Genomic DNA, 15,276 nt, shown 5'->3' with positions numbered 1-15,276 from the left:
CTGGCAGGAGGCCCCAAAAACGCTATATAGACCAGGTGACGACTGCCATGAAAAAATGCAGCCTGAACCCGATCGACCCAGCTGGTGGACATTGCAGCCCAACGGTCCATCTGGCGGCAGCTCCTTTAACAAGGCATACAGAAACTTGAGGAAGACCGAGGTGACCGACGGACCAGAAAACGTCAAAGGAGACATCATGCCAGTGCCGTACCCACAACCCCAGTCAATGCCTTCACCTGCTCTGCCTGTGGCAAGCAGTGTGGATCACGGAATATGTTATACAGTCACATGAAATGGTCCCACAAGAAGAAGTAGAGCTTGACTGTCATCATCGGACACGATGGACAACCTTAAGCAAGTAAGACATTGTAGCAGTAGAGGAACGAGCATGCCCGCTTCAACATATTTATATATGAAAATTGGTGCGTTGCATGTAGCATTCGATGTCACAGCCTTATGCCAACAGCGTGGCACACTAGCATCGAGAGCATCCAGCATATTTCGTTCAGATAATGATGAAACTACGGTGACATAGATTGGTCTCATAAATCGGATTTTCGAGACTGTTGTCACCACCTTCACCATGGTTCATGGCCCAGTGCAGCCAGCATTACGTGGATTTTTATAAAATCGAATTAAATTGATACATACAGCTAATACTGCAGCCCCAATTCTATTGTAAACGCAAAAACACATGTGCAGCGATGCATTTGGGCCGCCCCATTTACGCATTTTGACAGCCGCTGGAGCATCTTTGTAACTCCACTGTGCCATCACCGGCACACGTCTATCACGATTGGTCCATATTGCTACGTGACCTGCGCCTCATAGAACATACTTCTTTTAAAATAGCTAAAGAAACAAATTTAGTTAAACAGCAATTGAAAACTGTTCGTTTTGCTTGAGAGGTTTTAACTTTCGTGATTCGCTGAAAATTGCTGAGATAATATAATCGAATAATAATTTACCCATGATACATTGCAGTATTTACATCGAACGACATCGAAATAAATGGTTGCATTATGGAGCGAGAGAACAGCAGTAAAACCCTAAAAGATATTAAACACAAACATATTTTCATTTTTTTAAGAAGCAACGGAGTGACAATTCATTTCAGCAAACTGCTGTTAACGATTCAAATTTAGCGGATAAGGGACATTATTTCAGAGCTGTTGCAGCACATTGGAAATCTTCCAAGCAAAGAAATTTAAGTAGACACTAATGCGAAATATTGTGCTAAGTCTGTTCTCTTTGTCATCTCTGTACCGTAGCATATCAAAATAGCACAGCATTTATTGTGTAGTAACTCAAGAAAATAGAAATAGTTTGTTTATTTTATCCATCCATCCATCTTCTGCCGCTTATCCGGGGTCAGGTCGCGGGGGCAGCAGCTTCAGTAGAGAAGCCAGACTTCCCTTTCCCCAGCCACTTCTTCTAGCTCGTCCTGGCGGATCCCGAGGCGTTCCCATGCCAGATGGGAGACATAGTCTCTCCAGTGTGTTGTGGGTCATCCCCGGGGTCTCCTGCCAGTGGGGCATGCTCGGAACACCTCACCAGGGAGGCGTCCTGGGGGCATCCAAATCATATGCCCGAGCCACCTCATCTGGCTCCTCTCGATGTGGAGGAGAAGCCTTTGAGCCCCTCCCGGATGACCGAGCTTCTCACCTTATCTCTAAGGGAGAGCCCGGACACCCTACTGAGAAAGCTCATTTCGTCCGCTTTCATCCGGGATCTCATTCTTTCGGACACAACCCATAGCTCATGAGCATAGATGAGGGTTGGGACGTAGATCGACTGGTAGATTGAGAGCTTTGCTTTGCGGCTCAGCTCCTTCTTCACCACGACAGATCGGTACAAAGTCCGCATCACAGCAGACGCCGCACCGATCCGCCTGTCGACCTCTCGCTCCCTTACACCCTCATTCGTGAACAAGACACCCAGATTGTTTATTTTATGTATGAATAAATTATTTGACTTGAATTAAAATTGTATATTACAAATATAGATTTTAGACAAATGATGTTTGTTTATTTGCAATTTAGAAATATCATGCTCCAATGAATGTATTTTGGTTTATTCCAATCAGTTTTGTATACTTGGACAATCTAGTTAAATCTGGCCTGTTGGGGTAATTCGCTATACAAACATCTCTAAACATTGAACGATCAAAATAAACCCATTAGGCCCCATCCTTTTTAGACTTTGACCCCCTTTTCAGACACAAACCCTTTTTTAATTTCCCAGATGCATCCTTGCATGTGTTCAAAATATACAAATTGATCCAAACAGCCAGAGACAGAAATAAAAGTGTCAGCAATTGTAATCTAAGAATTTGAAAATGTTTCAATGCTATTTATTGGAATTCTTGTCAGAAATAAGAATAGTGATCATTTAGTTCTTTGCATTGAAGAGAGCAGATCAAGTCATTAACTCAGGGGTGTCCAAAGTTGGTCCTCGAGGGCCGCTGTCCTTCCTGTTTTCCAGCTCTCCCAGGATCAACACACCTGATTCAAATGATCAGCTCATCAGCCAGCTCTGAAGCAGCATCAAAATGGTCCTGATGATTTGAATCAGGTGCGTTGCTCCTGAGCTGGAAAACAGGCAGGACGGCGACCCTCGAGGACCGATTTTGGACACCCCTGCATTAACCAATATTGGCGGTTATGGCAAAAAAAACATGCAATAGTATTTCCAAAAGTGCCACAAATAACAATCAACAAATAAAAAGAAACAACATGATTCTCAAATGTAATTTTTGTTTTTGCAGGATCAAAGCTGTTGGATGAGATATGAGATGGAGAGATCTGAGAAGACTCAACCACAAATGTCAACCAAGGTATAAGGACCGCATTTGACTGAATGCAACGTTTGCTGAACTATAGTCTGCCACATATGAAATGAAGTTAAACTTAACTTTATCGACACGGTTTTAAAAAACGTGAGACTTCAGTTACAATTACATTTTGTGACACATAATATCTGAAGAGAGGAACCCATTTATGCTGTAACCAAACATTCTTTCATTGGCAGTCGATTTGATGTTTTTTTTGTTAGTTTTTCAGATAAATCACAAAGAGAGCTGCAATGATGACAACAGCCATGACCACACTTCTAGTGATGATGGTCATAGTTCAAGTGTCCCTGAGCTCCAGAGGCCAGTCAGTATCATCATAAGAATCTATTGTGCTTAATCTATTGCAAATTCCCCCTTTGTGGGACTATTAAAGGCTTTCTGATTCTATTAATCATAGATATGGGGAAAAACATTTTTTGAAAACCTGTATTTAACATTTCTTGGGATGTTTTGAATAGCTATTAGATTCTTATTCACTCTCATATTATTATGAGAATAATAAAGGATACAGTGAAATCACTGGACGGTATCATACATAAATACAGTGAGGGGGGGATAATGCTTTTCAAGAGTAATTAAAGTAACACTTCGATAGGCTGCATCGCTTATGGTCCAACTAGCATCTCTTCAAAACAATTGTCTTCCTATTACAATGTCTAATACGAGAATGAGCATGTTGAAGTTCAAAATTTGCACCAGAGAGATCTTTTGAAATTGTTTATTTCAATGTTTCAACAGTTCTATGGCAATTTGCAAAAGTGTGTCGCAAATAAATGTCACGTTCCGACAACGACAGTGGCAGCTGACGAATGGGAACGTAGGGAGTGGTAGTGGATTGCCAAGCAGGTGACAGAGGCGTTGATGCAGGCAGAAGATTTATTAACAGAAAGCGCGGGTCCAAGATGACACGGACCCGGTAAAAGGTTTGCAAAACAGAAGTGACAAAAACAGCAAGGCTAGTGGGCGGGCGGCGGCAATCCACCCAACCACACGAACTAACAAAATAAAAGGCACACGAGGGTGCAAAACAGCATACGATGCGGTGCATACAAACAGACACGATCGTGGCTAGACAATTCTCGGCCGAAGCAACTCACCTACTGAATTAAAGTTCAAGGTACGGGCCAGGCGCGAGACAACATATCTTCCGACGCTGGGTAAGTGCCAGCGTCGGGTTTAAATGTCCAACAGTCGGTGATGAGGGAATTGACAGCACCTGGTGGACATCAGGAGCGGAGGCCCCGCCCCGCTGTCAACTCACTCATGACAGTATCCTCCCCCTCAACGGACGCCTCCTGCCGGCCCACCCGGTTTGGACCGGTAAGCCTCATGGAATGTCCTCAGGAGCGACGGGTCCAGGATCCAGGCTCGGTGGACCCATTGACGATCCTCCGGTCCGTAGCCCTCCCAGTCGACCAGGTACTGGATGCCTTTGCCCCTGTGCCGCGAATCCAGGATCTCCTGCACTGTGTAGACCGGTCCTCCGTCCACCATCTATGGGGGGGGAGGTTGGGCAGGAGGGGAGGCCAAGGGGCTGGATTCCACCGATTTGATGAGTGATACATGGAAAACCGGGTGGACTTTCATGGAGGCGGGCAGCTGTAGTCGGACCGCGACCGGGTTGATGATGGCCTCCACGGCGAAGGGGCCCGCGAATCGCGGCCCCAGTTTGGGAGTAGTCCCGTCCAGCCATAGGTCCCTAGTGGACAGCCAGACCTTCTGGCCCACCTGGTAAGCCGGCGCGGGACGACGATGGCAATCCACAATCTTCTGGTTCCGGGTCGCCGTGCGCGACAAGGCTGCCTTGGTCTCCCTCCATACGCGATGGGCCCGCCGAAGATGGTGTTGAATCGACGGGACCTCCACCTTCCCTTCCTGTGTGGGAAAGAGCGGCGGCGGGTAGCCATAGGCCGACATGAATGGTGACAGACCTATGGCTGAGGAGACCAGAGTGTTGTGGGCATATTCCACCCACGGGAGATGGATGGACTAGGCCGAAGGACGATGGAGGCAAATGCAGTGCAGGGCCGTCTCCAGGTCCTGGTTCTTCCTCTCAGTCTGGCCGTTGGACTGTGGCTGGTAACCGGAAGACAGGCTGGCCGACGCACCCATGGACCTGCAGAAAAGCTTCCAGACCCGGGACACGAACTGGGGCCCTCGGTCCGACACGATATCCATGGGTATCCCGTGGAGAGGACGACGTGGTTGGCCAAAAGTATTGCCGTCTCGATAGCGGACGGCAACTTGGTCAACGGCACAAAGTGGGCCGATTTGGAAAATCGGTCACCTATTGTGAGGATGACGTCTTACCACGGGATGGGGGGAGGCCGGTGATGAAGTCCAATGATATGTAGGATCAAGGGCACGGTGGAACCGGTAGGGGGCGGCGCAGTCCTGTCGGGGGCTGATGGGAAGCTTTGCCACAGGCGCACGACGGGCAGGCCTTAATGAAGTCTGCTACGTCGTCGCGGAGCCGCGGCCACCACAATCGCTGAGAGACGAGGTGCTCGGTGCGGTTCACCCCGGGGTGACAAGCCACCTTGGAGGTGTGCCCCCACAGCAGCACTTCTGAGGGCAGTGACTGGGGAACGAACAGTTTGCCTGTGGGACAGTTATCGGGAGCCGAGGTACCTCTTAATGTCTCCAGGACCCTCTGTTCTACTTCCCACTGGAGTGCCCCCACGATCTGGCGGCCAGGCAGGATGGGCTCCACGAGGTCTTCCTGGCCTCCTGGCTCGTGGATCCGTGAGAGAGCCTCGAGCTTGGTGTTTTTGGTCCCTGGACAGTGAGTGAGATTGAAAGGGAAGCGGGTTAAGAAGAGCGCCCACCGTGCCTGGCGTGCGTTCAGCCTCTTGGCAGCCCGGATGACAGCCAAGTTTTTATGCTCGGTGAACACTGAACGGCTCTTTCGCCCCTTTGAGCCAGTGCCTCCATTCCTGAAGAGCCAATACGACAGCGAGCAGCTCCCGTTTGCAGAACCAGCCGCCCCATACACACATACATATATAAACACACACACACATATACATATACATATACATATACATATACATATACATATACATATACATATACATATACATATACATATACATATACATATACATACATATACACAAGAGTGGGGGGCACAAATTATGTACAGGATTTTACGGTTAGTAATATCCATCCCTCTTTCATCTTAACATGAAAATGATTGAACAAACCATGGACGATTCTCTGTCGAGTTCTGACAATACTGATGATGAATATGTTCCCAAAACCTGGAGAATAAACAAGTGACAGCTCAGTAGAAGAAACAGAGCAGCAGAAGAACAAGAGGACAAAAAGACGGAAACTGCCTTCGACCAACCCACGGAAAGTACATGTAACTTCACATAAAAAAAAGACATGTGGCACCTTCTTCTACCCTGGACACGGATAAACCTCATGAATCAAAATGTTTACACCTAGCCAATTCCTCTAAGCCACAGACACAAAGACACGTGACTTGTGCCGACTCATCTGACTCAGAACACCACCAAACAGCTTCATCCAGTGGTTCTGATATGAAGGTCATGACTTTTAAAAGGAAAACAAATGGCGGCAGGCTCTTCAACAAATCTCACTTCTGTGCGTTTTGCTCCACGCCTTACAGAAAAATTGCATGCCATTTGATAACAGAACACAAAGATACTCCATGAAGTGGCAAATGTGCTTCAGTTTCCAACTGGCTCCAAAGGGAGAAGAATCCGACTGTATCTTCTCAGAAATAAAGCCCATAACAATGACGTTCTTCGTGAAGGTCAAGGAATGTTGATACCTCGTCAGCAATCCAAAAAAACCGTGGAAGCCAAAGATTACATGCATTGTGTGAATTATCAGGGCTACTTTATGAGGAGAGCAATGTGGAGGCACATGCGGAGGTGTCACTTAAAAATGCATGTGCAAAATTTGAAACCAGGAAAGACTAGGGTTCAGGCCTTGTGTGAATATGCTCAGCCAGTTCCAGATGGTGTAAATGAACAGTTTTGGGAAATGGTGCTTGCTGATTGCATCAAGATGCAATCACAAATGCTGTGCGTGTCACGTTTTGCGAGGTGGTGATGGCGGGTTCGGATCCCAAAAAGCAGGCAGGAGGGAGCAGGAGGTTGTTTGACAAATTGTATTAAAATAAAGTCAGCAGGAACAAAATGTAAAACATCAAAATGATCTGAATGGAAAAAATACAAAGTAGCAACAGAAAACCAAGTGTAAAAGTCCGCCAAGGTTAAACAAACACGTACACAATGCATGCTGCAACCAAGCAGCAAACAAACAATGAATCGGCACCGGATGATCGTGCCAGGTGTCCTTTTAAGTGTCATTGATTATAACGACCAGCACCTGCGAGTTTGCCGGCAGGGCTGACGTCGCTACCCGCTGGTCGCCAATCTGATCGGGACGACCAGCACCTGTGCAGGTGCAGGCGGGGCCGACAGCGCCCCCCCGTTGGTCGCCAACCAGATCATGACAGTGCGTAGCGAACAGGTGATTATGACATTTGGGGAACACCTCTTCAATAACCATGGGCATGATGTCTCAAAACATGACTACATCAGACAGAAGATGCGTGAGACAGGACGACTGCTTCGACAGGGGAAGAAACATGGAAACCTCAGGAAAATTGCAAATATTATTGAATGTGAAGGATTAATCTCAGGTGATGACGATGCCATTAGTAATGCACGGGTGTTCTAACAAATCTGTTGCACCAGATGGAGGGAATGCGTGTCCTCAAAGGTCCTCAGAAACCTGCGTGAGGCAAAATGGAGTGTTCCTCAACTTCTGCCTTTTACCGAAGATGTGAAACAGATGCACGAGTATCTTGAGGTCCAAAGACAGATGTACCAAACAAAATTCAAAGAAGACACAAGTAGGAAACAATAGGGATAACTTGCAAAAGTTACACTTTGCGAAATTATCCTTTTCAACCGCAGAAGAGAAGGGGAAGTTTCTAAGATGCCACTTACTGCGTTTACTTTGAGAGATACATCATCGACACATCCGGATGTGGAGCTTGCTTTGTCTGACCTTGAGAGGAAAACTGTGGGCACTTCCAAAGAATTTAAATACAAAGTAAACGAGGGCGAACGGTTCCCATTCTCCTGACACCTGAAGTGCAGACATCCATGACGTTACTTGCCAATACTCGTCATGAATGTGTGATACTAGATGAAAACACTTTTTTTTTTTTTGCAAGACTACAAGCCCCCAGTCACTTCAGAGGATCTGATGTAATTCGTCAGATAGCTCTAAACTGAGGGACAAAAAATCTGGAACCATTGTCTTCCACAAAATTGAGAAAGCACATGGCCACAATGTCCAAAGTTCTCAATTTAAAAGACAATGAAATCGACGAGCTGGCGGACTTCCTCGGCCTTGATATCAGAGTGCACCGTCAATTTTTATCGGCTTCCGGAGGGTAAAAATTAGCAAGGTACTCATCGCTCTGGAAACCCGAGGTTTGTCCCAGTTTAAGGGCAAGAATTTGGATGAAATAAACATTCATCCCCGTGGTAAGAACACATCTGCATATTTTAGGTAATTAACACATCTGCATGACAAAATGTACTTTTAGACTTCATTAAACCGGTCTGGTGGGGTGAGGAAATAATGCTGATGAGGGTCGTTACCAGTGGGGTTTTTTTCTCAGCCAGCTGAAGTTTAGCTGTGTCCGGCGCCCCAATGTCTGGACATTAGGGATATATAAATGGGGCCGATACGACCAGGCAGACTTTAGTTCGCTGACGAAGCCTCTTGGATAGGAGGCGAAACGTCCGAAACCTTCACTTTTGTACAGATGACGGCTGAAGAAACCTTCTCATCGATGGACCACTCCTGTACGACTGAGAGCTTACACAGACGTATAGACTGTGAGTTGGCACTCAACCAATGGTTTGAACTCACATGCTTGATACTGACAGCTTATTTAGAGATCATTACAAAATTTGAAACGGTCCGAATGATCAACTTCTTGCTAAGTAGCAGGCTTGTCGCTGTGTCAGCCAGCATTTAGTGCATCACATTTCACACTAAATTTGACACTTGGTCCTTTATTGGCAACAATGAGTATTTGTCATTGCCTCTGAAGTGCCAACTTGATGTCCAATTCCAATTCAGCTTCTAATTTGATAACAGTCGGAGAAGAAATAAGTTGATTCAATTCATTTCAATTAGCACAGATTGGAACAGTCAGGTCAAATATAAATAATGACTAATAATAGTCAGGTCAAGTTGGCAACCATTCATCACTTTTTATTTCCAATGCAATAGTAAACGTGTCCAAAATCCACTGTTCACAGAGGAGACACTCGCAATAAAACTAAAACTTCTTCAGTTTACTTCCCTTTTTTCTCTCCAGTATTTTCAAACCATACCTTTTCTGCCCTACTTTTTCTACTGCTCAATGCATTCATTGGAATTTAATTCATTTCAACGTATTCAATTATTTAAGTTACTTCAAATATGAGGACAACATTGTAGCATTATTTCATCATCGAGGAACATTAACGTCAAGCTCAAGAATTTTGATTTATTTGACAGGTAGAGTTCATAATGATTGATCATTTTTGTCCTGTTGTGCCATGTCTGTTCCAACAATACGACACAGCAGTTAATATGTGTTGTTAAAGAAAAAGTAGTTGAAAGTAGTAGAAAAGTAGCTGGATCATGCCACAATGTGTTCCTCTAATTTCATAGAACCATTGCATTTGAGGTAAAACAACCAACCAGAGGTAGAAGACATGACTTACAAGTGTCAATCGCGCCCAAGTGGGTACCCTTCCACAGCCTCGCAAAACAGCAAATTTCAAATAGATAATGTTAATGTTATAATCACATACTATTATGAATAAGGTGCTTTCTCTGGAGGGAGCAATGTGGGACTGGACATCAATGTGCAAACAGGTGTGTGACAAATGACTGACATCTAATAAGGCACACCTTCTATCTCTAATTGGTTGTTTTTCCTCAGGCATTATGGTTGCATGTGTGTCAAATAAAAAGCACACAATTTCAAAGGATGGGTCATATAAAGAAGAACATCCATTTCCTCCCAAAAAAACAGCTTTATTAGAATGCACGGCTGTAAAGAAGTAAAATAACATAAAATAAAAATAATAATAATTAATCTATAACATTACAAAATCATCAATTACAGCCACCGAAACATTGCAAATTCTGTTCTCTGATTGGTGCAGGTTGACTTCGCTTATTTGGCTGGCCACAGTCATGAAAAGTGTTTTATATATGTATGTGGGTGTGCGTGTGCGTGTGTGTGTGTGTGTGTGTGTGTGTGTGTGTGTGTGTGTGTGTGTGTGTGTGTGTGTGCGTGTGCGTGTGTGTGTGTGATTGTGCCCGTACATGCATGTGACGAAGCCCCAGATGCACCCACATGTCTTGTATGCGCGAATGTAGCCTTCAAACTATCATGTTCACTGTCTCACCAATCTCTGACATGGGTCTTAAAAAATAATAAATAAATCAAAGAAGACAATCTATCATTTACCTTTTGGGGTCTTCGTCACGGACCAGTCCTGGCGCCTCGCTCTGTATCCTCAGTGGAGGGGAGACAAGCTGATGCAAATCACTGCGTCGAAGAGAGAAGAGGCTATTCAGGAGAAGTGAGCCGCTGCATTTTTGAGGTGTAGAGAAGAGCCCCTCACAACCAAAGCAGAGCGTTTTACCTTGCTCTACACTTCCAAAGAGAGTGAAAATGGCTAAAATGTTTCTTTGGGTAATATCCACTTCTCCCTCTCTCGCCTTCCACCCTGACATCCTATTTTCTACCCCCCACCTCACTGGAGTGCAGCCACCTTGATGAGGCTCCGATATGATGTTGCAGCCTGCTTAAAGGTTAGGAATGCTGTCTGATGCCAAAAAAGTGTCAATGTTCCCTTTTTCGTCTTTCATATGTGTGATTAACCTGAATAAAAGGTACAATGCCGCACAGCTTGAGAACATGTACTCAAACATTCTCTTCCAAACCATGCGCATACCAATCCCCAACGCATCTACCCCGGCCTCCTCCCCTGCTCCTTCTCTGCTGGTACACGTGCGTGTGGCCCACCCTGAGATTAAATGGCACCTCGTCTTGAATGGCAACGTTACACGTTTCCTCTCTCATTTCATCATCAGCAGACTCGTGATTAGGCCCACTGAGAAGACTGTAAAAGTCAGACTTAGGAAGAGGAAAAAAAAGAAAGAAAGGGATCCTCATGCCTCCCGCCTTTGTGATGATATTGATGATGATGATGGCCAAGTGGACAGTTTGATTTTTGTGTGCCGAGCTAGTTATAAAGAATCAATAGTATATCAAGGGGGTAACTTTGGTGATAAAGGACTTCAGCCACTCCGGCTATTCATCATAAGTCTGTAGCAAGCAGATAGGTCAAAAGAAATTATATTGCTCTAAAGAGTGTGTCTCCTTATCTCTTGGTAGCAGGGGAGAGGAGGACAAGCCGATCGATACAGTATCCGCCGTGGACTCTTTGCAATTATCAATAGCTGATTTTGTCTTCCAGGGGCTGCATCTATTAATAACAGATAATAACGGGCTTTTGGACGTAACTTGTACAGGGATGATCGAATGAGTGGAAAGAAAAGTTAGCTCTGGATGACCTTATTGCCAGCAGATTTGTCTCTTGTATGAGGTGGAGAAAGGGGAAGTCAAACAAACAAGATGGGTGTAGCTGAGCCCCCATCACCCACTACCTTCAATGAAACTCACCAAAAACACATGATATCAACATTTGTATTCCTTTTTGATTCATCATACTGTATGTACTGTCACTTACATTTATTTTTTCCAATGTATATTTTTGTATGGTTTTGCAAGAAATCAAAAAGAATGGAAACATGACACAATGATAAAATAATGTGTTGCCGTTCATGGAATTCACAACAAACGAGTCCAAGCCAAAACACATGTGCATGATCTTGGACACGAATCAGCCATTTCAACGCGTGATGAAAAATAATAGTCTATCTCCGATTCATTTCATAGCCTGACAGGCGTCGACTGGTAGAATGTGTCGGGGCTTCAGGGGGTGGGAGGTCAAATCAAAGGTGGGTTTTGAAACGGTAGGGTGAGGACGGCCCATTCAATAGCAACGTGGTGGTACATCCTAGCGGTAGCGGCAAGCAATGGGCTGAGCCTGCTGCCTCGGTGGGGGTTAAACGCTCACTCTCGCCGCTCGTCCACACTCACGCGGAGCCCGCCCGCGCGACCCTCCGCAAGACCGGTGGGCCGCTCCGAGACAACTTTTAGACGGGCCCCGACGCGGAATTCTTCCCCACGGCTTTCACTTGGAGCAGGCAAAATTGACGTCCGGTAAATTCATGAGACTATTTTTTGGGAGAAGCGAACGAAGGGAGTAAAACACTTGGAAGGGAGAAGAACGAGGGTGCGCTTTCTTCGAAAGCATGCAGGTCGAACTGTTTGCTTTTATATTTGCATTTTTTTCTGGGACGAAATCGTTTTGGTCAGTCTGGAAGGAACTTCGTGGGACCTTCTTTTTTTGTTTTTTTAATCGGTAACTTTGGAGATCTCTGGTAACAGCTGTGTCGCTCTTGTCAATAACTTTATTCGCTGATGAGCTTGTGTCCCAACCTGAATTTGCTTGAAAGTCGAAGTTGTAATTGCGCTCAAAAACATACAACTTGCACAGAGGGAAAAAACTATGAGACGTCGCCCAAAATAAAAGTGAACCAAAGAGGTGAACGTGATGAAGAGGAAGAAAACATCTTGAAAGAGCACTGAGTCCGTGCGCTTCGAGCAGGGAAAAGGAGGAAGAGCAGCCTATGCACCCCCCCCCCCCACCACCACCATCGCCCGCCCCCCGCCCCTTCCTTCGCAAAGTGTTGGGCATAACATGCGATTTGTGCGCTGTGTTGTGCTTTTGAGGAGGAGGTAAAGAGAAAAGAGACGGATAAAGTCCGAGAGTGAGGCGGCTAATTGCTCAGTCGCTTCCTCATTAGCATATCCAATGTGCGTCCGCTGGACACAAGCCAATCCTCTCCACCTTCACACGGTGCCGTCACTCGAAACATTATTCACTATTATAATTATTATCCCAACACGCACAACTTAACAAACAGCCGCGACGGCAAGATCGGCTAATTCCAGAGTTCATCTCCGCACTTTCCCTGCAGACTGTCTTTCCCCCCCTTTTTTATTCATTTATTTTTTTCGGGGGAAGAACTTTGGCAAGTCGACGGGTGCGCACCGCGCTGATGTGGCTGAGCCGCGCGCACACGTACCGCCCCGGACTCTCACAGCAGACGCAGCGGATAAACCAACGCCGGTACGGACACCAGTGCCAACACCGCAAACAGAACCAGTCCCAGCATGTCCCGGCGAAAGCAAGCCAAGCCGCAGCACCTCAAGTCAGAAGAGGATGCGCCTATTAGCGGGATCATTTCTCATCATGGTGAGTCCGAATTGTACCTCCCTTGTCCAAAAGTGTGTGTGTGTTTGTGTGTATGTTCACTTCCCCCTTTCTAACCTTCTTTCAAAATAAATATTTTTAATTAATGCCTTTGTTGAAACCATTCCAGAAAAAAATAATTTGGATATGTTTAAGTTTCTCTTCACAGGCTGATAGAACTCCGTATTTTATTCACTTGCAAATTATGATACGATGTAATACGAGTAAATATTACAGGTTGCATTTCAACAGGCCTTATGAAGGCCTTTTGCAAACGCAATATTATTAAAAACAAATGTATGTGGTTTCACCAAACGATGGTAATGTTCGCGTTGTAAAATTATTGGAGTGAACAATTTGAAATGTTTCTGAAATAACAAATTCGCATACATTCATGACAAATGTCAATAAAGTTTATTGTGAAAGTAAAAATTGTAACGAAATCAAGGTTTGATAATAACTCTAAAATGTCGCAGCTACTGTGTTATATGAGCGAGTGTGTTGTCCCTTTGCGCTTCTCTGTCTTCACAAGGACAGCACAAAAAACGCTAATTCCGGTGCAGGTTGAAGCCTTGTTTTGTCATGTAAATGTTTTTTTTTTGTTTTCCCCCTCTCACACATTTGCCACACTTGATTTGTTGCCTTATCTCTCACCATGTCGGCATTCAAGCTGACATCAGGGGAAAATTGACATGTTTAAAAAGAACAGTAAAAAATGCCTACACACGATATAGAACATTGACTTTTAAATTGTAACCGTGGTTATATCAAAATGTGTTGAAACATAAACGCTAGAAGATGTATTGCAAACATGATTTAATGCAGATTAAGATGAAGTGAGTATACTGATTTGTTTCATTATATATCAACCTCAATATTAATTTATCAAATAAAGCTAAAACACGAGCCCACTGAAAATTATTTCAATTCTAGTTTCCAATTTATAATCAAACTCGCATATTACAACTATGGTATATATATGTAAATTCTCACAATTTTAACGTGTTTCAGCCCTTCAATCACTCAATTTGCAAGCTTTTTGAGTACAAATGTGTGGCACGGTCATTCTGAAGCTACTTTTTTTGACATGCGCGTGATAGTGTGTCTGTGTGTTTGGTGGTTGTGGTCAAACTGCTGTGCCTCTCTTGAGTATGATGTATATGTATGATTGAAGTAGTTTATTGACAAACGCATCCCTTCCTTTGAATATGCAATGTGGGCCGTTGGAAGTCTGCAATGCTTAAGATATATAAAGTTAATGTAAAGTTGCATTAATTTACCCTTGAGTATTTTTAATTGCATATATTCTAGACCAAGTCAATGTCACGTGTCATGAAAATAATGCTGTTGCAAAAAATTATATATTTTACTAGATTGTCGATGAATATTCTTATGCTCCATTGAGGTGTATCTGCGGTTGGAAAATGACACACACGTAAATAGTGTAGCCTATTCTCGTGCACACTAATAGTGTCTTCCATTGTCTTCAAGTCTGGAAGCGGCAATGGAATGTTCTTTACTCTCCTTATTTGAGTACTAAACAGGCTTTCTTGTTTTCACCCCCCCTTTCACTGCCCCTTGGGCCTCGTGGACATTTGCGCCACCCCGGGAGTTTTGGGGGATGTGTGTGTTAGAATTGGGGGGCTGGGGCCTTGGGTGCTTAGGAGTGCTTTCAAAAAGCTTGCTGACTTAACCTTTGTGTAGCCCAGCTGAGCAGGTCCTGCAGCTCAGTGTCAAGATCCTTAAACAATTAAAACATGGATGCTGTTGACCTTGGCTGCCCAGCCTGCTTGCATCCGACAAATTGTGAACAGTGACAGGCTCTTCATCTTGTCGCCACTTCATGTGCAAACAGTGGATTTGAATGTGCATGTGAATCGCGGGGGCCAAGAGAACTCACGTTGCATGCAAACACACATTGACCCCACTTGTTCTAAAACTTTTGAAAGTGATCACCTCCACAAAACAAAACAT

The 15,276-nt window shown here is 44.7% G+C and overlaps 1 protein-coding gene and 1 long non-coding RNA gene across 2 annotated transcripts in view; one reads left to right on the top strand and one right to left on the bottom strand.

The window, feature by feature from the left end:
- Positions 1–4,862: 4,862 nt before the first annotated feature.
- On the bottom strand, positions 4,863–10,923 carry LOC148896222 (uncharacterized). Its single transcript, XR_016115381.1, has 3 exons — positions 10,561–10,923; positions 10,383–10,463; positions 4,863–5,632 (listed from the first exon to the last, which is right to left on the bottom strand). It is a non-coding gene; the product is annotated as an uncharacterized LOC148896222 (long non-coding RNA).
- Positions 10,924–11,886: 963 nt separating this feature from the next.
- The window catches only part of sall3a (spalt-like transcription factor 3a), a 14,435-nt gene continuing 11,045 nt past the window's right edge, over positions 11,887–15,276 (top strand). Inside the window, exon 1 of the mRNA XM_088999412.1 lies at positions 11,887–13,305. Coding sequence (XP_088855538.1) covers positions 13,224–13,305 — 82 coding nt within the window. The 5' untranslated portion in view covers positions 11,887–13,223. The remainder of the gene's footprint in view (positions 13,306–15,276) is intronic.

This window comes from Hippocampus bargibanti, linkage group LG06 (assembly GCF_051943395.1).
Source record: "Hippocampus bargibanti isolate YZ-2025 linkage group LG06, ASM5194339v1, whole genome shotgun sequence".
Classification (NCBI taxonomy): Eukaryota; Metazoa; Chordata; class Actinopteri; order Syngnathiformes; family Syngnathidae; genus Hippocampus; species Hippocampus bargibanti.
The sequence above is the reverse complement of the archived record's forward strand: the minus strand, read 5'-3'. Positions and strand labels throughout refer to the sequence as shown.